Genomic DNA, 23627 nt, shown 5'->3' on the forward strand with positions numbered 1-23627 from the left:
AGGAGGCTTTGCACATGGTTCCCAGAGAGCTTTGGATAGGAAGCACGTATTGATCATGTTTGCTGCAGGCAAAGGCTAGCAGCTCTTTTCAAACACATAGGTCAGTACTTAGTATTTTATTAGATTCTTGGCTCATTGGGTCAGGGACTTGTTCTCTTCTCCCCACCTGCCAATGCCCTATATTCTGTAAAGAGCCATGTGCAGTGACATTGCTATAGAAATAATAAACAGCAATGAAATATTAGCAATTCTGAAAAAGGTTATGAAGATTAGGGTGACAGTGGTGTTATGGCAATGACCCATCCTCTTCTCTGTTCTAAGCTGCTGTTGGATGTGCAGAGGACTCCACAAAGCAGCCCATTCTGGCTCTGTCTATCTTGACTTTTGAAAGTCACTAGCTATAAAGACTTGCTGAAAGAATCTCTTGCTGGCACTAAGGGGACGAAGCCACACTGGTGGCCCAGTGGATGCTATGCGAGGGATACTGGACTGCCTTGTCTTCATCCTCACTCCGTCCATGCCCTTCCCAACTACCCCTAGCATAGGCACCACCTCCTGGGGGTTGAGGGGGTCTGGCCCCCTTAACTTTCAGAGGGTGTTCAGCTCAGCCCCCTGGTTCCTCACAACATTGTAGAGCATTCCTGGGAATCACCAGTGGAGTTTTCCATATGACAGTACATGAACACTGGTGTGTTGCAATTTTATTGTATTTATTAAATGGGCATGGGTAAATGAATTCATTGGGTAGTACAGTGGTACCTTGGTTCTTGAAAGTAATCTGTTCCGGAAGTCCATTTGACTTCCAAAATGTTCAAAAACCAAGGCATGGCTTCCAATTGGCTGCAGAAGCCTCAGACATTTGGCTTCCGAAAAACGTTCGAAAACCGGATCACTTGAACCCTTGATATGCTTGAACCCTTGATCTCATTCCCTTCTCCGCATGCATTTAGCTTCTGCACATGGAGACTCCCAAGTGGAATAGCTATGCATCCTACTCATTGGCGGAGGAACGGGGGGGGGGGGGAGTGCACCGCCCCTGGCACCATCGGGAAGGGGTGTACCATAGCGGCCGACCCCGGACACGCGCTGCGTGTTCCCCCACCACGCTGGGGCACCACGCCACCGCAGCAGTGCGCCATGCCCCTGTGGGCAGTGTCCGGTGCCCATGGGATGCATGCCATGCCCCGCAGGATGCTCACCAGCCACCGCCCCACCTGCTCTCTACCCCCGGTGTCGGAGCATGCAGCTTCGCCACTGATCCTACTTTGCAGAGGACAGTTCTCTGTTTGAAGGGCTCTCTGTGGACAGTATTTGGGGGGGGGGCAGCCCTCTGTTGGAAAGACTGTCTCAGAGTCTAGTTTCAAGATCAGGACAGCAGACCGAGTGGCCTTCCCCACTATAGTGAGATGCATTGCTTTTTTCCATATAAATAATAGCAATCATTTCTAAAATGTGCACCTGTACATTAACGTATTTCAATACCATGTAAACCTGTGCCCTTTTTTATCCTCTTTTTTGGTGAGGGGCTTCCTTTTTTGTTTTGTTTTGGTAATGCGTAAGTGACTGCCCTATGGTCACAGATGGACAGCAGGCGGCAGGAAACCATGAAAACCCCTCACCATTTTATTTTATTTTAATGGGCTCTGCAGTTCAAAATGGCAATGCCTCCCTAGGCATGAAACACGGCGCATTTTACATAATTGGTTTAGCTGCAAAATAAGCAGATAAATAAATGTTAATGAACAGCTGGTCTCAATAAACAAGATAAATTAAAATTAATAATAATCTTATTCATTTAATGAACATGCTAACCATATTTTTAAAGGTAGGGATAAAAAATGCATGAACTCCTGCAGGGAGGTGTGAAGCCAAGCGAAAGAAGTGTGTTTACAGGCACTCCAGGGCTACCTTTGAGCTTCACAGAGAGTGGGCATTTTGCCAAAAGCTTTGCTTTTCCTTATCCCCAGGGGCGGTGGTGGCCATGGTGGTGAGATTTTCTTACTTCACTTTTTAGTCAGCCTCTCTCTCCTGTGCATACTAAGCCAGATGTAAAACAAAAAAGGCTGCCACTGCCCTGTTCCTTGAGTGTTTCAAGTTATCTGCATCGGCACTTTTTTCCATGTCAGGTAAAGCATCACCTGCTTAACTTCTGGGTGTCAGGCTACTGATAAAGACCAATGAAAAGGTAAAGGTAAAGGTACCCCTGCCCGTATGGGCCAGTCTTGACAGACTCTGGGGTTGTGCGCCCATCTCACTTAAGAGGCCAGGGGCCAGCGCTGTCCGGAGACACTTCTGGGTCACGTGGCCAGCGTGACATCGCTGCTCTGGCCAGAGCCAGAGCCAGAGCCGCACACGGAAACGCCATTTACCTTCCCGCTGGTAAGCGGTCCCTATTTATCTACTTGCACCCGGAGGTGCTTTCGAACTGCTAGGTTGGCAGGCGCTGGGACCGAGCAGCGGGAGCGCACCCCGCCGCAGGGATTCGAACCGCCGACCTTTCGATCGGCAAGCCCTAGGCGCTGAGGCTTTAACCCACAGCGCCACCAATGAAGGTGGCCAGCAAAAAGGAGTCCTGCTTCCAACAGCAGGCAGTGAAGGGAGAAAGCAGGCAAAAGGACTGGAGTGGCAAGTGAAGGGGAGAGATGGCAAGTACTTGACTGGCGCCATGTCTGGATTACTGCAATGTGCTCCACAGCCATCTGCTATTGAGGAGCATTCAGAAACCACAGTAGGTCCAGAAATGCTGCAGCTGGACTGTTTAAGAAGGGAGTGCATTAAGGGTCAAGAAGGAGCGTTTGGTTTTGCTTTTTCCAGTTGAATGCCCCATTTGGATGAGTGGAAGCAGTGTGTAAGATTTCCCAAAGCATGAGAGAGAAAGCCCCTCCAGAAATATGCCTCCCACCTATGACACCCACATTCACACCCGCCCAGAGAGAGAATGAGAGACCCTTTTTTTGTTACACTACCGACGGCCTTCCAAAGCACAGTGCCAGGACTTTGTTTCATGTTTAGGGTTATCCTGCATTAATGAGCAGCAGTGCTGGGTTTAACTGCAAGTCCAGAGACTTCAGACAATGAGCTAACTGCTCACTAAGCTTTTAGGCATGAATTGGGGAACCCTGTCCCCCCCTCCCCCAAGGCATGCTGGAAGTTGTAGTACAGCAATATCTGGTTTCCCCATCCCTGCTTTTAAAATTGCAACCTGAAGCTACTAACTAGGGAGGCTTACTCCTGAGTAGGCTTGTGCTGTTTACCACTGCCATGTGGCTGCTGGGTGTTTGCAATCCCCCTTTTGAAGCCTTGCTCAGAGCTGTGTCATCTGAAGGGTTTTGAACTCAAATTTTAACCAATTCTGAGACAAGAAAGTTAAATGATTATATTGTCTGTCTCCAGGGTTGGACTAGCTTCAGGGGCAACTGTGATGTTTGAAAGGGGCAGGGGGTACTTAACATCGTTTGACCAGTTGGTGAGAAGCCTGCTTTGATACTGAATTAGAAGATGGATGTTTGGCACACTAATTTATGCAATGCTGGTTCCCTGACATTGTCAGTGGATTTCACCCCAGGGTATGGGAAATTGAAAGGCACTGATCTATTTGTCTAGCAGTACATCACTGCCTGAGATGATTGCAACCACCCAAGTCCCTGATCAGCAATAGAACTCTACGAGTTTTTTTAATGAACTAATTGATTTGCCCTTCAACTAGTGCATTTCAAATGAGCACTAGTCCTGGTTAACCCGATAGTAATCCGGGGTCATCCTAGGAGAAATGCAGGAGCTGACGGAGATTGTGACTCCTTTAGCATAATCACAATGGAAAGTTAATAACCAAAGTCAATCTCTGCAGGGGGGGGGGGGAAAGAGCAGAGATCCAAAACTGACCTAGTAATTAAGATAAACAAACAGTAACTCTGAGGATACTGTGATTATGTAAATCAACAAGGTCATGATTGAGAAAATTTTGAGGGGGCAAAATCTCCTTTGTAAGCAGGGTCAGAAAATAGTCCTGACTTTATGCCATGTCCATTAATTTTAAATGGGTCTACTCTGAGTAGGACTTAGGCCTAGGTAATGACTTGAGCCCATTGTTTGCATTCACATCAGTATGCCATACTGAGCCTACTGCAGGGAAGAGTTTAAATAAACCTCCATTACTTAAAGCTTCTTGATAGCTTCTTGTCTGTATGGGCAGGCTGAAGCCCCGACCAATGCAGTCGTTTAGCTCAGGTCCCTTCAGATCTTGTTTGACTTGGGGAGGTTTCCCCCTCATTGCCGGCGACTGCGCTAGTGTGTGTGTGATGCATCTTAAAACAAAACAAGAAAAGGAGGTGTTTCTTCCTTGTTTATACAGCCTGGCTAACCCTCTCCTTCTCTCCCCCTCTTCTCCATCAGACCAGATTAATGAGAATCATCATGGTAGGTCAAACCTGAGACAAAGTACTCGACGGTTCCTTTTTAAGTGCAGCAATTCGATTACAGATATTGCACTTTGCCTGCTTTCCATCTTCTCTGCCTTTGTAGATGCTAAAAATATCTCACAATGGCTGAAGAGCAATACTTTTGATCAGAGAGCTTTGTGTTAGTCTGAATAGGCTGAATTTAGCTGGGTGAGCAGCCCACAAAAGCATGCAAAATACCAACCCTAGTTATCTCCAAATGCACGGCTGGAGAGGAATGACTGGTGGAGGGAGACTTGACTGGGGGACCCCCAGTATGGATTCTGCTGTCCCATGTACAGGGAAGTAATTAACAGGCAACATTAAAAACCCACAGAGGGAAGGACTGCAATTATAAACGCAAGATGGAAATCTTTGCTACCAGGGTAGAGATACCAATTAATTTGTCGTTGGGGGGAAAAGAACCACGAGTCATTAATAACTTTATGAGGAAACAAAACACGCAATCTGTGGGTCAGACACTAATTAAAGCCAGGACTCAGCAATGATCCAAAGCAGCCCCACACTTCACAAAGGTGAATCTTAAGACTGGACATAAGTGATGACATGGGGGGGGGGATTTAGGGCAGGGGAAACACAGAAGGAGCAAAGTATATTTTTAGGTGGGTAAGAAAGAAAATTGACATCATATGTTAATGACAGGAGTTCGGGAATGGGGGGCAAGCTCCTTTTCAGAGGGTGCTTACCCCACACCCCACCCCTCTGGCATTGTCTGTGATGGACATTCCATCTTTAACAATTTAGTGTTAGATTTTTGTATTTAAAATTGAACACTGATTTCTCTCTCTCTCTCTCTCTCTCTCTCTCTCTCTCTCTCTCTCTCTCTGTGTGTGTGTGTGTGTGTGTAATTTAATTAGAATTAGTATGTGAAGTATGGAATCAGTGCCAAACCCCTAGTCCAGTAGGAAGTCATAGCAAAACTGTCACTTATATTGGGAGGGTCTCTGCATCCTTTGTTACCAAATGTCACTATACATGCACCACCAATTTTGCAAATAATGAAATGAGGCATCTCGGTTCAAGCGGTCTGATTTTCCTTAGCTTGTGAGAATCAATAGCTTTGTTTCAGATGTCAGAAAAACCTTTCCCTGGATACTTGAAAAATATCAAAGAGGTGTGTGAGGGGGAAAGCATGTACTCAAAATTTGTAAATGGCATGTTAGAGAACAGAATAGACAACCAAGTACATTTAACATTCCCTCAGTAGAATCCTCCTGGGTGTTGGCAATGACATCTCAGTAGTGTTACGTAGTGGTTGGAGCAGTCTTCCTAAAAATAGTGCCCTGCAGTATATGTCGGGCTACAGTTTCCACCATCCATTTTATCTATGACAATGTAATACAAATCATGAAACAAATGAATAAGGAGCCAAGCCATGGTAGTAGGCCTATATGAGACCATGAATCTCTGTCTCTCTCTCACTCACTGTAGTAAGCAGGGTATAGTAAAACTGATGCCGCCACTGCAGCTAGGCCATATTGTGGCAAGCACATGCATGTCTTTGTGTAAATTCAGGAAAATTTTTACCTCAGCGACTTGTTCCAAATAATTCAAACATCCCTAAAAAGAGGACGCCCAGCTAATAGAGCTCAAAAACCTGGATAAACTATTTGAAGTCTGCATAGTAAGATTTGTATTAAGTCCTTCCCCCCTATATGGCAGCTTGAGGTAAAATGGGGCGGGTCAGGAATGCTGCTGAACTGCAAAATGGATTTTTCAGGTTAATTATAATGCCCTGCTGATCAAATTACATGAAGCACTAAGGCAGAGGCAGGGAACCTCACCCCTTCCCAGGCCACACCTCTCACTGGCTCTGTATCACACCCTGGGCATTTTTGCCCAGCCAGAATACATTCTTGAATTCTGACAAAGAGGCGTGAGTGTAACACAAGCTAGCTTACCATTCAAAGCTAAAATGTGTGGTCATTGTGCCACCCACTTCTGCTTCTGCCTCTGCCCCCCACCAGCAGGTGGCCCTTGAAAGTTTCCCTTAGACTTAACAACATCTTCCATCTTTGTGCTAAGGGGTTCTCTTTTACTTTCCTAGTGAACCAGGGCCGGTCCTGAGGCAAAAAGCAAGATATCCCCATGCCCTGCCATGTTATGTTAAAACTTTCTTCAGCACTAACAATGGGGAATCATCCTCTATCACACTTGAAGGCAGCAGACTGTTTTAGAAAGGGGGCAGGTGATGAAGCACACACAGCCCTGTTCTGCAACACCTTGACACTGTATCCTGCCCCAAAGCGTCTGTGGAAGCCAACTCAGTCTGCCTAATGGTAGGGCTGGTCCTGCTTCTAACCTCACCCTAGTAATTCATCATCGTCATCAACTCATCCTCCTCATAGGGATTCCACTTTTCTTGGCACCCTCTCACCCTCCACCCTTTATAATTCTTAGAGCAGGGAGAGGGAGCCCTTCGCCATATGTGGCTGGACTTCAACTCCTATCAGCCCCAGTGAGCATGGCCAGCGGTTATGGATGATGGAAGTTGTAGTCCAGTGATGTTTGAGAGGACCACTGTTTCCTCGTCACTAGTTTATCCCTGTGTTGTTTCATATGCATCCCCATTCTGTAATATGGCATATGAGAAGCCACAAATTGGAAGTGATTGTCCTTTGCACGAGGAAACACTGGCAATTCCTCCACTTCCACGTTGTTTTATGGAACCTTTGTGAATCAGTCATAGCTAATATGGGGAAGCATTTCTCCTATGCCTTTTAAAATATGCCCACATGTCTGGTTTCCAAAAGCCACCTCCCCAGCCATAAGGAGAGTTTGCTTTCAGTTCACATTTGAAATCCATTCCACTTTGCATCAAATCTATGACAAAGCTGTGCCATCTAGTGGATTTTGCATGTAAGACCCACTGTTTCCTAGAACATATTCCAGTAAGGTAGCCTTCTTAGCTTCTGGGAGGGGAAAAAACCCCAATATAATGGTTAGTCTTTAAAAGTGCCACAAAACTTTAAATTTTTTCTTCACAAAGACCTAGAGTGCCTTCTGTTCATGTGAGCAAAACTGTCAAGGCAAGGTCGTCTGAGTAGACTCAAGGAGAGTTCAGCATGTCCTGAAATGGTCATAACAAAATAAAAAAAATCTTTCCAGTAGCACCTTAGAGAACAACTAAGTTTGTTATTGGTATGAGCTTTCATGTGCATTTTTTTATTTTGTTTAGACTACGGCAGACCAACACAGCTACCTACTTGTAACTGGAGTGGTCATGTCATGATAACTAAAACTGCGTGTCCAGCCCAAAACTCAGACCCAAAACCCATTTACTGCGAGCATAGTAAATGGGTAGTGAGCCAGACAGACACTTATCCAAGGACTCAAACTAAACTAAAAAGAGGTGGCGGGGGTGACTTCAGTGCAAACCACACTCTGCACTGATGCTTCTACTCAATATAAATTATCCTCACCTTGCTAATTTGGTTATGTAAAGTTGTCAGCTCCCAGGTGTTCCTTCCACAAAAATACATACAATTGTGTGGGAATCTTCCATGCTGCCTTGGTCATCCTGTACCTTACTGTAAGGCCACCATACCATCTGCTACCGTCCAAATATAAGCTCAGCATACAAGCAGAGAAGGTGGTCCTTCCTGTATCCAGGTCACAAGCAGTGGAAACCATTTCCTTGTCTTTTATTAATCCTTACATGCAGCCAGTGCTTTTTTTTCTTGGGGGATGCAGGGGTATGTGTACCCCTAAACATTTCGTGAATCTAACAGGAGAAGAAACTAAAAAAAAATAGTTTCTTCTCTAGCACAGTGAATCGTCAGTTCCATTGCTACCCCCCGATGGTGGCCTCATTTCCTTTCACAGTGTTTCCTGAGTCTCAGATGAAAGCGAGCGTTTAATGCGTGAAGTGGGAGCGGGAATCTAGCTCGCTGATTGGTCAGTTTTGTTGTTACCACCTCTGATGGCGGCTTCATTTCCTTTCCTGGTGTTTCCCGAGTCTCAGATGGAAGCGAGCTTTTAGTGTGTGAAGCAGTGTGGAATGTTGATGTGTGGTTTATTGATGAAAGTTTGGCCTCATTGTGGAAGTTACTGTGAGCTGTCAGCTGTGTAATATGAGGTAATGCATGTTCTTAGTACTTTTGTCCATTTACTGTATTTATTTTTCCCGATTTGAACTCTAAAACAGTGATTTTCTTGAGTCAAAATGAGAGTACAGTGGTACCTCAGGTTAAGAACTTAATACTTTCTGGAAGTCTGTTCTTAACCTGAAACTGTTCTTAACCTGAGGTACCACTTTAGCTAATGGGGCCTCCTGCTGCCGCTGTCGCGCGATTTCTGTTCTTATCCTGAAGCAAAGTTCTTAACCTGAGGTACTATTTCTGGGTTAACGGAGTCTGTAACCTGAAGCGTCTGTAACCTGAAGTGTCTGTCACCCGAGGTACAACTGTACCCCTAAATATTTTTTTTTATTTTAAAAAAGCACTGCATGTAGCCCATGAGTTAGGTCGCCATTGCTTCCATTTTACAGATAAGCAAATCCAGGAGTTGGATGCAGCAAGGGAGGTTGGCTCAAGGAAACATGCCGTTGCATACAGAGATTTTCTATGGACGCAGATAGACAGTGTTCATTCAGGTCCCATGGAATTGTCTGGATGTAGCTGTCAATGCGAATGAGTATACTTGCTGTATGTGGCTGGAGCCAGTGATATGGCAAAGGCCACCAACGTCTCATAAGGATGAACAGAGACTGGAACACAGGCTGCCAATGTGAAAAACAGCAATACCCAGCTGTCAACCCAACAAACTGCACACTGCATATGTCAAGCAGACACTACAGATGCTTCAAATATTACATGTGCTAAGATAGCCTAATATTTGCAGGTGGTAGCTATCCCCTGCTCTTCTTTTGCTCAGATGGCATTGCAATAGCTTTTGGTATCAGATGCATTTAGCCCTGACAGATGGAAGCTTTCAAAATAGACACAAATCCTCATGGGAGTATTCCATAATGATTGCACTGCTAAGCCTGAGGAAGGCAGGCCAAGTCTGCAGCAGACTAGGTCAGGCCCAGCACCACCACACAGCATGTTTGGAGCAAATACTGAGGACCACAGCAGAGTATTACTTGTGAGTGGGTCCATGCTGGTGGTTATACCTGTAGGAGGATATTGCTGCAGAGTATTTCATTGCATTTTGTGTGGTTTTGAGCTTGTGCATTTGGAGAAGTAAGTTTCCATTGTTGCGATGTATCCAAGGAAGTCATAGTGGGAGTGGGATGGCACCTGTCAATCTGCTTTGGGGGATTTTCTCTAGCCTCCGAGGCAGATTGAGGGAAGGTGTGGAGAGAGAAGTAGGAAAGGGAAATGGCTAGGCCCAAACGGAGGTGGTAAAGGTAAAGGTAAAGGTACCCCTGCCCATACGGGCCAGTCTTGACAGACTCTGGGGTTGTGCGCCCATCTCACTCAAGAGGCCAGGGGCCAGCGCTGTCCGGAGACACTTCCGGGTCACGTGGCCAGCGTGACATCACTGCTCTGGCGAGCCAGAGCTGCACACGGAAACGCCGTTTACCTTCCCGCTGGTAAGCGGTCCCTATTTATCTACTTGCACCCAGAGGTGCTTTCGAGCTGCTAGGTTGGCAGGCGCTGGGACCGAGCAGCGGGAGCGCACCCCGCCGCAGGGATTCAAACCGCCGACCTTTCGATCGGCAAGTCCTAGGCGCTGAGGCTTTAACCCACAGCGCCACCTGCGTCCCAACGGAGGTGGTACCTACTCATAAAAAAATCATTCACTGTAAAAACAAAGAAACCTACCGTGTTTGTTTTTGGTGGCAGGAGAGAAAAAGGAATAAACACATTGGCACCATTCTTGAAGAAAGTAGCTAAATCAACAAATCAGCAAGCCAGGTTGACACCTGGGAATATGATTCATGTTCTCACAAGCTCACTGATACTCCCACCATCTACACATCTTTAGTATCAGGCAAACTATGGCACAGAAAAAATGAGCAGCAGGTAGTGCTGCTGAGGCTTTCTAAGAGGAAATGAATTATATATGCACTAATGTGCTGCAATGAGAATAATGCTCCTTGTCACTTTAAAAAGTGGCCCATTTGTAATACCAGCTGGGGAACAGTGAGTGAATAATAAGCAGACAACCCACTTCACTGTCTTTCTTGGATCAGAAAGCAAAAAGAATAATCTTTTCCTTCCTGCTTACCCGCACAGGTGGGAAAAGCAGTGCAACATGGTCAGCCTTATTAAAATAGTGGCTGCGCAAATGTCCATTTCATTTTCTACCCATTTGTTTTTCTACATGATACCCATGTAAGCTTTTAGTAAGATTGAACTGGCTGAGAATATTAAATAGGGCAAATATAGCAGCAGCAGCAACTGGGCTTTGTTCTCCACACAGGACAAGTACAGTGGTACCTCAGGTTACATATGCTTCAGGTTACAGACGCTTCAGGTTACAGACTCCGCTAACCCAGAAATGGTGCTTCAGGTTAAGAACTTTGCTTCAGGATGAGAACAGAAATCGCATGGCGGCAGTGGGAGGCCCCATTAGCTAAAGTGGTGCTTCAGGTTAAGAACAGTTTCAGGTTAAGAACGGACCTCCGGAACGAATTAAGTACGTAACCAGAGGTACCACTGTATTTGAGGTTTTGGTTTTCAACCATCATAATTTCTAGGGTATCTGACACTAAACTTGTGGACAGTGATATAGCATCAAATTCAAAGGCCCATTAACCCTCACCAATCATTAAATGGTAAAAAGCCCATCCTACTAACTTATTAGGACGCGGGTGGCGCTGTGGGTAAAACCTCAGTGCCTAGGACTTGCCGATCGTATGGTTGGCGGTTCGAATCCCTGCGGCGGGATGAGCTCCCATTGTTCGGTCCCAGCTCCTGCCCACCTAGCAGTTCAAAAGCACTCTTAAGTGCAAGTAGATAAATAGGTACCACTTTATAGCGGGAAGGTAAACAGCGTTTCCGTGTGCTGCGCTGGTGCTGGCTCACCAGCTGCAGCTTTGTCACGCTGGCCTTGGATGGCGTCGGCTCACGGCCTCTAGAGCGAGATGAGCATGCAACCCTCGAGTCGGACACGACTGGCCCGTACGGGCAGGGGTACCTTTACCTTTACTTACTTATTGGCATCCTGTACCTAGCTGTAGTTCTGGATGCCACACTTTAAGAAGTATATAAACTAACTGGAACAGGTTCCAAAGAGGGCAGTAATGGTGGTCATCCATATGGAAAACAAGTCCTATGATGAAAGTTGAAGGAAATGGGCATGTTCAGTCAGGAGGAAAGAAAACTGAGGTGGGACTCTCCAAATAGGAGGTCTGTCACATAGAAGAGGCAAGGACTTGCTCTCAACTTTCCCAGAAGACAGGCCTAGATATAATGGTCTTAAATTACGGGAGGATAAATTTCTGTTGAACTTTAGTAGAATGTGATTCTTAGCAAAGTGTGGTGGTTAGTGTGTTCGACTAGGACCTGGGGAGACCCAGGGTTCAAATGCCAACTCAGCCATGAAACCCACTGGATGACTGTGCACCAGGCACTGTTTCTCAGCTGAATCTGCCTCATTGGGTGGTTGTGAGGATAAGATGCGGAGGGAGAAAAATCTGTATCCTGTGAAATGATCTAAAATAATATATATAAATGGAGGCAATATGGCGTGGGCCACAGTGCAGCAGAGCTCCTGAAGGCAGCTGCGCTGCCTGGCAGGCTCCCGGGCCACCAGGATTGCTGCTGCTAACGCTGTCACCGGGGTTGAACCAGGGGCACCCAGCGGGTCAACCGAGGGAGCCGCCAAACACTCCCCCAGCGATCCTCATCAAGCCAGGGCTGAGAACACCCGCCCACGCGCCGGTGGAGCTCTGGGGCCCTGGAGGCCTAAGGAGCCAGCAGAAAAAGAAGGGAAAAGGAAAGAAAAGGGAGCCCCGACCTCCCCAGCTTACTGTCGTCACTGCTGCCGCCGACGCAAAGGGAGAACAGAGGTAGGAGAGCACCGGGAGGGCCAGCGAGGCCGCGAAAAACCACGCAGTCAAGCCAGGCCCGACCCAAGCCTACCTCCACAGTGGCTAACGTGCCTAGAGCAGGCTGGGACCCAGAGGGAAGCAGCGCAATGGACGACTCCCCACAAGAGAAGAGAACGCAGCTTAACACCATCCAAAAAAACCTATTTTTATTTTTTAGGTGTCCCCCCCCCCAGTATTTTTCATTTTTTCCAATTTAAAAAACAAAACAAAAACAAAACACGTTTCTCCCCCCCATTTTTAAATATTTTCCTTTTTAAGGGGGGCACTGCTGTTGCAGCCACCTTTTACTCATATTTTTACTTTTTAAATCCCAACCCCCCCCACTCTCTTAAATAATAATATAAATAAATAAATAAATCTCTTTCCCCCCCCCTTCTCCTTAAAATAATATAAATTTAAGTTTAAAAAAACCCCAGTAAAAGAGCATGGAATATACCCATGTCAAATGTTTATCAAATCATTAAGAGAGTCTGCGCAGTGACACCACCCTGTCATTAACTTCCAGAACTGCAAAGGCAATTTTCTATGAAGTTTGCACCTGTAGCACCTGGAGTGGAGCTTTTTGAGTTCTACATATTTTTGGCATGATTGCAGAATTATTTTAGCCAATGGCCCAAGTTCAAATTAGCATTGAAATCAGAAAACCATTCAGTCCTGCTGTTTACGTTAATAAATGTCCAGATATTAGCTGCACATTATCGCTTGTAAAAAAAATATAATAGTAATAAAAGGAATCGGGCACAGCATTTTTGAGTTTTACATCATTTATGGAAGAATCACTTTAATTACTCCATGGGGCTGCTACACAGGTTATTAGACTTGCTAATAAGCAGCAGTCTACGTGCTCCCACCAGGGGACTGTCAATCAAAGCCGTCGCAGGTATATAGCAATGAGAGGATCTGGCTAGAACCACATGTACTGTATCAAGGCTTTTCGCAGAGGTTTTGTATTACTTACAGAATGGTAGATTTTCCTCACCCACAGAGGGCTTAAAGGAGACAGAACGGCGCAAGGAGGATTTACCTCCCATTGGCGTGCATCATCGACAATAACAGAGGCTTTGGTGGACAGAATCTGCCTTCAGCACCATGAACAGTTCCCTGGCTTTACCAATCCATTATGCAGGAGGCTATGAGCCCCAGGATTCCAAGGAGTGGAAGGTGGTGATCCCAGCCTTCTTGGGGGTGATCTGCCTGGCTGGCTTTGCAGGGAATGTGTGTGTCATTGGGATCCTACTGTACAACTCCAAGAAAGGGAAGCCGTCCATGATCCACTCCTTGATCCTCAACCTCAGCCTGGCAGACCTGCTCCTCGTCCTCTTTGTTGTGCCCTTCAGGGCAGCGGCTTACTCCAGAGGAGCCTGGTACCTGGGGTGGTTTCTTTGCAAAACCTCTGACTGGTTCCGACACGCTTGCATGACAGCCAAGAGCTTGACCATCGCTGTGGTTGCCAAGACTTGCTTCATGTATGCAAATAACCCGGCTAAGCAGGTGAGCATCAAATGGCACACCATCTGCGTTGTGCTGCTGGCGATTTGGCTGCTGGCCTTGGGAATCCCGCTGCCTTTGTGGTTCTTCAGCAGCCTCTGGGAGCCGGAGGTAGGCTCTGCTTTGTGCATCGTGAGCATTCCAGCCCATGCTCACGAGTTTATGTCAGCCTTTGTCAAGCTTTATCCCCTGCTGGTCTTTTGCACCCCCCTCACTTTTGCTTTCTTTTATTTCTGGAGAGCTTATGGCAGATGCCAGCGGAGGGGGACCAAGACTCAGAACCTGAGGAACCAGATCAGATCCAGGTGCCTGACTATGATGCTTCTGAGTGTTACTGTCACCTCTACTGTGATGTGGCTTCCTGACTGGATATCTTGGCTGTGGGTCTGGCACCTGAAGAAGGGTGGGCCTGCTCCCCCACAAGGATTCATGGCCACTACCCAGGTCCTGATGTTTGCCATCTCTTCAGCCAACCCTCTCATCTTTGTACTGATGTCAGAAGAGTTCAGGGAGGGTTTCAAAGGCTTGTGGAAAAGGCTTACGCTGAAGAAACCTCTGCCTGCCCCAGAAGATCAGGAGGAAACAGTGGTTGACAACACGGAGGAAGCCCCAGATTCTGTTCCTTCTCCAGAGGTAGTGACTCCTGATGAAGAAAAAGAGCCCCCCTCCGTCCCTCAAACCTCAGAAAGCATGGAAATCAAGAAGGAGATGCCCATTTTGCCAGATGTTGAACAATTCTGGCATGACAGGGAAGCAGTCCCTGATGCTCAAGACAATGACCCTATTCCTTGGGAACATGAAGGGCAAGAGACAGTAGGTTGTGATCAACAGAACTGAAGTTAGAAAGCTGATATATATAATCATAATTTTGTTGCTTACTTGGAGTAATGCTGAACTGGGTATACTACTTTAGTTTTACACCTTTGCATGTGTGCTTGGGACTTATCAACGTCTTCAGAATTAATGTAATGAACAAATGCAACTGTCAGTTAATCATTCCAGTTATTCTGCTGTGAGATTTTTATTTCTCATTTTACTTAAAATGCATGTCTTGTACTTTCAGATGGTGATTTAAGTTAAAATTTCAGGAAGGAAAAAATAGTAATTTGGTTACATTTGCAAAGTAGTTTTGCATCAAGAAGTGAGCTGAAATTGCATGAGATGACTATAAAACAGAAGGGCTTTGTGCTTATTTATAATACATACTCTGTATATAAGTTATGTAGGCACACTTTGGGGTGAACAGTTATGGCTTTGAACAGGTTTTGACCAATTCCAAAAGAAGGGCAGAGCAAAAGGTGTAATTTGGTTTTAACTAATGAAGCAGTATGCATGACAGGTTCTCTCATTATTACACTTAATATGTATTAAACATGCTCAAAGAAAATGTGGCTCATGTTTTTCTGCTAACCGATTAGCCTTCTTAAGGGGCTTGCCACTTCACATGAATAACAGAAATAAGCTTTATAGTCTAAGTATAGTGTTCCAAACCAGGTGTGTAGAAATCTTCCATTCCATTGTATAGTCATTTAGCAATTAATATAACATTTGTATTTGGCAGCAAGGCAAGTTTTGAACAAGAGCCAAAATGAAGTGGTATCACTTCACTTACATCAAATGCACCAGGACCTTATTATGCAACCGGTATATATATCTTTCCAAAGCAACATCATTTCTATATTACTTTATCTCTCAATTGTAGATACAGTTGGCTGTTTCATCTTCATATGAGGACTCACTCGCTCTTATTTAAAATACTGCTTTTGAAAAGAGCAAGTGAGTTACTGATTGAGTTCTATCATCAGGTGTGGCTCATTTCCACAGTTCTGGAAATACAACTTTTGTATATGCAGGACAGGATTAGTCTTATTTCAGTGCAAGGCAACATGCGTTATCCATCACATAGCAATACTGTTCACAACTGCTGAAGCACATTTGTATATGAAAGGAAAAACTGACTCCAGCAAACTGGCTTTTAAAACGTAAGTGCTATTCGTCCTTATAGGTTTTCTGAGTGCTTAAAGGTGGAACTGTACATACATACATAAAAAGTTCAGGGGATTAAAGTTACAGTTCAGATCTTGCAGCTGTTCGATTCCAATGTATTGATGACATTTTAATTGGTACATGTCCCTCTGAAACGAACAGGGACACAACAACTGTTCCTGGAAACATTTTAAATGCATAGAACTGTTAACAGGGCTGGCCAAAGACATTTCTGTTGCCTCTAGTGGCTACTACACTGTGAGATTCAATGTGTTTGCCTTAGGCTGCATTAATAGAACTGAGGACATTGGGGAGTAACAATGTATATTGTGGATGAAATCCAGTGCTGCCTTTTCTGCTTGCAGAACAGATGTTGATCCAGTGGAGAGGGTCTTTTATCATACAACGAAAAATAATTTTCACTGCTTCCCTTTTCCTCCTGCAGCCTCCTACAAGTCTGTTCAGGAAGTTGGCAGATCCTCCAGAAAAGTGTTAGGTGGCAAAGCAGGCTGAGTGGGAAGTGGTAGAAATCACCTCCCCTTTTTACATTAGCAGATTATTCCACTGGATCAAACCTGGAACAGCAACACTGCATTTTGCCAAGTAAGAATTGTGCTTCTGTGACATTGCAAAATATCCTGAGATGCAGCTCTTGGATCACGTGCTACTGTATTTTTGCTTGTAAAAAAATTGCCAACCCGAACAACTACTTAGATTATGTGTGGTTAAACATGCCAGTTTCAATAAACTTCCAAGTCGTTTGGTTATCCATAAGTGCATGTATTTTCACTTGGTTGTGTACAGAGCATTGTATCTTTCATCACTATGCTTAGTTTGATTGCAACTGCATTGGCTACTGTTTGTGCAATAAGACGTGGGTGCTCAGATTGCTCCTGCTGCACCAGGCTCACCTTATTGAGGTAGTAACTATATTTGATGCAACCACAAAAGCAAGCTGTGTTTTTTTGTTTTCCCCATCCTCACCAGGCAAGTTTATAAAGACAAGTCTTTACCAAAGACATGGTTTATATTGCGTACCTTACCAGCACCGTAGAAAAAGACACAAAATTAAAATGTACTACAGTACTGAAAAGAAATACTAGTATAATACTTTGCATCTGTAGGATGTATCTGGAATTATACAGGGGAAATATTCCACCAGTCATATGTTGATTCGAGTTCTTTCATTGAAAGAGCAAGCAATAGGGGGTGGGGGTGTTTGTAAATGCATATACAACCTATGACAACACCATAATTTTCCATTCATGGCGAGCATCATAAATGATCCGGCAACTCTAAAGAGAAAACAGACCTGCTGAACTCGCTTTACTTTCATTAGTGAGGAAATATGCACATACTTCTTATGCATTTTAAAAAGAAGTGTTTGCGGCTAAAGTGCTCTGTGGTACTTAGAAATAAAAGCTATACTTTATTTTTACCTTGAAATTCAACAGAATATAGATGCTGTTGGCATTTTATTCAGCACTAAGGCTATTTACTCCCACACCCCTCCCCCAAAAGCACTGGAATTGGACAGTCAAATCTAGTTGGACAGTAATCATTCCCTCTGATTTCAAGCTAGACCTGTCAATCACAAGCTTTCCCATTTCTCTTGGTGCTTTACCTTTTTCTCAAGCCACCCTGCCATTTTTGTTATAAGGTAAGCTTTAGAGACATGTTCTCTACAGCATTTGTTGGGCGTTCAAATCACGAAACTTTGGGGGTGGGATTCTTGTCTTGAGGCATCTCATACATACTGCTTCACCTTGGACAAGCCCAGAATCCCTCTAAAGCAATTTATATTAGCTTGGGAATCCTCTGAATCCACTACAAATCCTTAGCAAGCACTATCCTTTGATATAATCCCTCAAAAAGTAAAAAATGACACCCCCCCATTATGATGCTCATGCTCTGTCATTTTGACTACTTTAAACGTGTGGGCGATTTTTCAAAAAAAAAAAAATCCCATGCCTATTTGTATGATTTCCATATTGCCTGACTCATCAAATAAACACTTAGGATGTGATCCTATGATTGCTGTGGAAGTCCAGGATTGTTAGCCCTCATAAGTCTTCCCACTGTGGGTGTGGCAACATCTGCCATCAAATTATGCCAGCCTTGGAACTAATATACTTACTTTCCTTCCCACTGCGCAAGAAAACCTGGAAATGAAATAAGAAGAAAAAAACACCTACCTATCTACAAGGGGGAGGAGGGAATAGAAAAATGTGCCACCATCTTATACCCTGCTAGGGCTATGGATATGGTATTTCCTTTGCTTCAGATTCTCCCTCCTCCACTCTGCCCAAATGTAATGAGCCATTTACTAAGCATGTACAATCCATATATAAAAAGGGTTGGTTTATTGTCGTTCAAATACGTAAACTGAACAATCCCAACATTTCAAAATTAAACTTTAGAAACACAAGTTTAACATTCAAAACAGGAATATAGTTTACAAGAAATACCCAGAAGGGAACTTCATATTCTAATCCAGAAGTTGGTAGAGATCACTTTATGGTAAATAAAAGTGTATTTGTACAACCGTGCTATCCTGGGGAACACACTTTTTCCTGTGCATTTCCAATTTACAGCAAAAACATTACCAGACTACTGGGCAAAGCAACTTGATTGTGCCTACTGGGGAGGACAAGGAGAGGGGGGAATCAAAGCAGGCCCGTGAACAAGATCAAATGGTGTTTATTCAATTTGGTCACTGCAAGGCTCATTCTCCTCTCATGCTGGATCTGACGTTAATGGGGTTAGTCCTGATTTATATACAGGAAAGGCCACGCATGAGTAGAGAATTAGGCCCTATATTTTCAGGTTCATGAAGGGGCATAATCTTACTGCGGTTTTCAGCAGTCAATAGTTTAATCATAAGAATGCCTGACCTTGGCTCTCCCATTAGGATATCTGCGGTATTTTTTGCCGTTCTTAACTTCAAACCACAAATATCAATCATCCCAAGGCTTTCACATGTAACGCTGCCAAGAACGCTTCAAAATGCTACCAACATTCACACCTTGTACACAGATATCGCATTGTTCTAGGACCTAAAAATCACTGGAAATAGCTGCATGGTTAGAATATTTGTCAGTCATGCGACAAAGAGAAAAAGCATCGATAATGCAAATGTTCTCTCTGCATAGAGACTGCTTTATGTTCACAAATGTTGCTTTTCTCTCTGCTCCTTGGATGGTTTTTGCAATAGGTTCATGGTAATGTATACGATTAAACCTGACAGATGGCTCATGCAATCTTCTTGACTTAACAGATATTCTTGTTCAAGAGTATGTCACAATTATTTTGTTGTTCGTCTTGTAGGCTCTGAAGCTGTGGGAGGAGGCGGGGGACCTCTGCGATCTAAGTCATCTACATAGGACACAATGAGTTTGCGTCTCTCCTCCGGCACACAGTCAAGTACCAGATAACGTTTGTCATTCTGTAATATCTTTTCGATATCCTTCAGGTGCTGGTCAGATTCCTGGATCAGCTTTTTGGATCTGCAATTAAGTGTAAGGGTCATCATTACCATTGGATGGCTGGGTGCACCACAGAAATGAACTGGCATCTTGGTGAAGATACTAGTGGACAGGTGTCCCAGGAACAATTCCACCCACCAAAATCAATCTCTCTTGACATTGCAATCAGGTAGGCCAAATGCTCAAAAGGACACAGAGACTGGGCTATCCTCTCACCTATAAGGTTGCCCCTTCAGGTCAGGGGTGAGGCAAAATGGCAGGGATGTGTGAATGTAAAAAATCTTGCACTGCCACTGCCTGTGCTGTATCTGTTCTGCAGGTAAACAGAAGACTTCAGTCTCAAGGGCTGCCAGTACCTTTTAAAATCAGCACTAATTAAACTATAAAAATGTAAAATAAGAAAAATGAGCACATTTCAAATTAAACACTGCAGTTGAAGAACACCTGTAGAAAATGGATGCCAATATCCCAGTTGTACTTCAGACCAACCGAAGATAAATATGATTATTTACATTCATTTGAGACAGTGCTTTATTTCAATGACAACAATAGCAATAATCAAGTATAAAAGAATAAGCCTGAGTGGAGAGCTCATGTCATCAGTTTTTGAATAAAGCACCACTGGCCCACAAGAACTGTTGTTGCCAGTCCTTCCTTCATCTTCCTGGGGCTACTTAAAGAACCAAGAAGGAAATGAATAAGAAAATTCCAGCCTACAAAGCTAAGCTCCTCAAGTAGAGATCAGCAGAGATCACTAACAGCTGAAGGCAAATCTGCTATTTTGTTAGTTAACATTTCTGAAACTTCACTGAACACTTGAGCATACAGGTGGTATATAAACAACGTAAATTGTTAAATAGATACTCTGCAAAAGGACTAACTAAAAAGAAAAGTACACAACCTATTGGGGTCAAATTATCCTTAGTAAATGGATAGAATTATCCATGGGTAGGGACTGCTGTTAACTAAACAATCAGTGGCTTGGAGCAGAAAAAGTGCTTTCCCATCAGCTCTCCCACAGGGGCTAGAATAGCCTTTGCCAACCTGATGCCCTCCAAATGATTTGGATGACAACTTGCCGCAGCTCCAGCCAACATGCTGCGAGCATGGCTGTTGGCTGGGGCTGAGTCCTAAACATCTGGAAGACACCAGGTTGGCAGAGGCTAACTGAGCTCAGCAACTCTTCATAATGCAGCAGCACAATGTAGAAGGAGTTGTGCTACACTGTAAGAAATAGTGAATGATAATAATACAGGTTGTAGCATATAAACATTGTGGATCACAAAATGGTTTTGAGGAAGAGCTTGCACAAAATGAGAGGAACTCTTCTGGACTTGGGGCAACTTTCTTCATGCAACACTCTTCTGCTAGGTCAGAAACAACCCTTATGGGAGTGGAAGAACAGCTCTGTATCCAACCCAATCTGTTCACACTGCTAAGTAAAAATTCAGAGCTAGGGGTTTCTAGAGCAGGCCACATATTTTACAAAATATACATCTCTAAATATTTGTGTACTAAAAATTAGCCTGGCACAGATATTCAATTTGAACAGCAGCATCCCCAAAATCCAAATCCATGATTTAGAATACTTTCAAATTCATGGAAAGAACTGAGGGTAATCCATTTTCCCCCGTTTAAAAAATTGCTAAAGCTAACCAGATATTCAACATAAATATTAAAAGGCTGAAGAACCATCTCTGTGTTGCTTTTGAATACACACCTGTATGTTATAAATTTGGTCTCTTTCAAAAGCGTTCTGAAATCCGCTTTGGCTGTAATATATTTGTCTCTGATGTACTCTTCAAACTCTCTTTGCTTTTTCTGCATGAAAAGAAAGAAGCAAATTTGGACATTGCATCTCCATTACAACATAGATCTCCTAATGTCTGTTAAGGGCTGCTGAACAAAGTATATGAGGGAGGAAATTGCTGTTTGTTTTAACATCACATGGGTAGTCTAGAATGACCACTGTAAGGCTTCTTACCCTGTCGCTGGAGGAGAATTTAATACACCTGGGATCTTCTTTAATTATTTTCTTTACTTCTTTCCATGTTGACGTTAAGGTAATCTTTTGAAATAGAAAAATAGAAATATTACAGGCTGGGGTAAGAAATTCAAACATGCAATATACTAAGCTGCAATTTTTGCAAAGGATGGTCTCTGACTTAACATGTGATAACCATAATCAGAGAAAAGAACCCAAAAGTAGAAGAGGCTGCTGCAAAGAAGCAAAAGACCTTCTATTCAGCAGATGTCCAGGGGGAAGAATTCACTCTCTCACAAACAGCCTATACTACTGCTGCACAACACAGGAAGTGGGATGCCCTTTAAAGGTAAAGGTAAAGGTACCCCTGCCCATACGGGCCAGTCTTGACAGACTCTGGGGTTGTGCGCCCATCTCACTTAAGAGGCCAGGGGCCAGCGCTGTCCGGAGACACTTCCGGGTCACGTGGCCAGCGTGACATCGCTGCTCTGGCCAGAGCCAGAGCCGCACACGGAAACGCCGTTTACCTTCCCGCTGGTAAGCGGTCCCTATTTATCTACTTGCACCCGGAGGTGCTTTCGAACTGCTAGGTTGGCAGGCGCTGGGACCGAGCAGCGGGAGCGCATCCCGCCGCAGGGATTCGAACCGCCGACCTTTCGATCGGCAAGTCCTAGGCGCTGAGGCTTTAACCCACAGCGCCACCTGCGTCCCTGGGATGCCCTTTAATTGCACTCAAATGTTAAGTGAGGGGAAGGAGATATAAAGGTGCTGACTGACAGTTTTGGTCTATTGTTACACTGTTTTCACTTTTGAACTCAATGCTACTTTTAAACAAGATTTGCAAAATAAAATAAGTTGAGAAACTGAAGTCATTTAAATAGTGAGGTGTTTAACTTGGTAGACTATAAATCAATACATGCTACTAAATTGTTAACATTTATTCATGTAGGATTAAACCTATTCCCTGCCCCACCAATAAACATTTTCATATGTATCTGAGATCTGCTACCAACCATCAGACTTTGTCAAAAGGAATCAGATAAATGTTTGCAAATCTCTCTCCACCCGCTCAACATAGCTCAGATCTAGAAACAGGGGCACAACATAATAATGGGCTTGAACAGACTACTTTTTAATTCAGCAAATACACATTTTGTTCCATGATTTGATAGGCAGAAGTCAGTGGAAAATGAAACGACAGTAGAAAATACCAATTTAATCTCAATCATATTTTGTAGTAAGATATAAAACACACACAAAACTATGTTAGAACCCAAGAAAAATTGCAGAGCATCTGCTTACTGATGAAGTTTCATCTAGAAGTTGCCGAAAATGCTCTTTCTTTTTCTTTGTAAGTGCCTCAATGTGTTCGTTAAATAGTTTTTCCTTCTCTTCTCTTTCCAGAAGGGAGCCAGATTCCCACCGATGATCTTTTCGAAGTGTCCTTCTAGTATCGGACCATGACACATCTGAAGATCGCACCTAATGGAAGGAATAATTTCAATCACTATACCGCTTGTTAAAATATATTCTTCAAAAACTTTAGTTAATTTGCATTAATATTATTACTATTATTGCTCCATTTATTACTTGCCCTTCACTAGAAAGTCCCTGGATGGGTTACAGGAATATTAAAATACAGCATTAAAAACAATTTAAAACCAATACAGTCACAACTAGACCGGGTCGTAAAAATACGTGTCAAGTGTCAAAGTAATTCTCCATTACTTTGGTATAAATACATCTATCAAAGAGGGAGAAATATGTCTGCATTAATGTAAAAATCTTCCCAAGGTGGTCTCTTTTGCTATGTGAATGCCCCCCCAAATAAGAAGTATGGATTTTGGCTGTGCTGAAGACAATACTTATACCTATGAGTTTCATGGAAACATTGAGCATTATCCAACTAAGTCATACTCAAGAGTAGCCCCACACACAAAAAAGAAAAAAGTCAAGTAAAAAAGAGTATTTGAAAGTAGAAGAACTTAGCTTAAAGAAAGATCAGTGAGAGCCGGGGGAAAACGATCTGATCCATTGCGCAGGAGAGAAAAAAATGAGGAGACTGTGCCTGCCTCCCAGAGTTCTTTGCTCTGTCACATGATGGGGAATAATACCCAACCCATTTGGGTCATCAGCAACTGCCTCAAATATAGAGGGGCTTAAGTTACTGAATCCCCCTGATTTCAGCAGAGGATATCACACATTACTTTGAACAAATGAGC

At 43.9% G+C, this 23627-nt stretch overlaps 2 protein-coding genes across 9 annotated transcripts in view; one reads left to right on the plus strand and one right to left on the minus strand.

Annotated features, from left to right (window-relative positions):
* Window positions 1-13373: 13373 nt before the first annotated feature.
* On the plus strand, window positions 13374-16710 carry GPR151 (G protein-coupled receptor 151). Its single transcript, XM_079967993.1, has one exon. It carries the CDS (start codon window positions 13552-13554, stop codon window positions 14785-14787), a length of 1236 nt encoding a protein of 411 aa, XP_079824119.1. The 5' UTR covers window positions 13374-13551; the 3' UTR covers window positions 14788-16710.
* A 1572-nt stretch (window positions 16711-18282) lies between these two features.
* The window catches only part of TCERG1 (transcription elongation regulator 1), a 40984-nt gene continuing 35639 nt past the window's right edge, over window positions 18283-23627 (minus strand). For 5 of the 8 annotated variants that reach the window (XM_079967932.1, XM_079967930.1, XM_079967929.1 and 2 more), the window contains 4 exons: window positions 22708-22887; window positions 21406-21489; window positions 21142-21242; window positions 18283-19442 (listed from right to left, as the gene is read on the minus strand). In XM_079967932.1, coding sequence (XP_079824058.1) covers window positions 19241-19442; window positions 21142-21242; window positions 21406-21489; window positions 22708-22887 — 567 coding nt within the window. In that variant the 3' untranslated portion in view covers window positions 18283-19240. Of the gene's footprint in view, window positions 19443-19637; window positions 19802-21141; window positions 21243-21405; window positions 21490-22707; window positions 22888-23627 lie in introns of all 8 variants that reach the window. The other 3 variants (XM_079967931.1, XM_079967935.1, XM_079967936.1) reach the window with 3 other exon arrangements.

Source organism: Podarcis cretensis (genome assembly GCF_951804945.1).
Source record: "Podarcis cretensis genome assembly, chromosome: 2".
Taxonomy (NCBI): Eukaryota; Metazoa; Chordata; class Lepidosauria; order Squamata; family Lacertidae; genus Podarcis; species Podarcis cretensis.

What these genes read in the sequence shown, in the direction of transcription:
- GPR151 (XM_079967993.1), top strand. Translation starts at nt 13,552, where the DNA reads ATGAACAGTTCCCTGGCTTTACCAATCCATTATGCAGGAGGCTATGAG.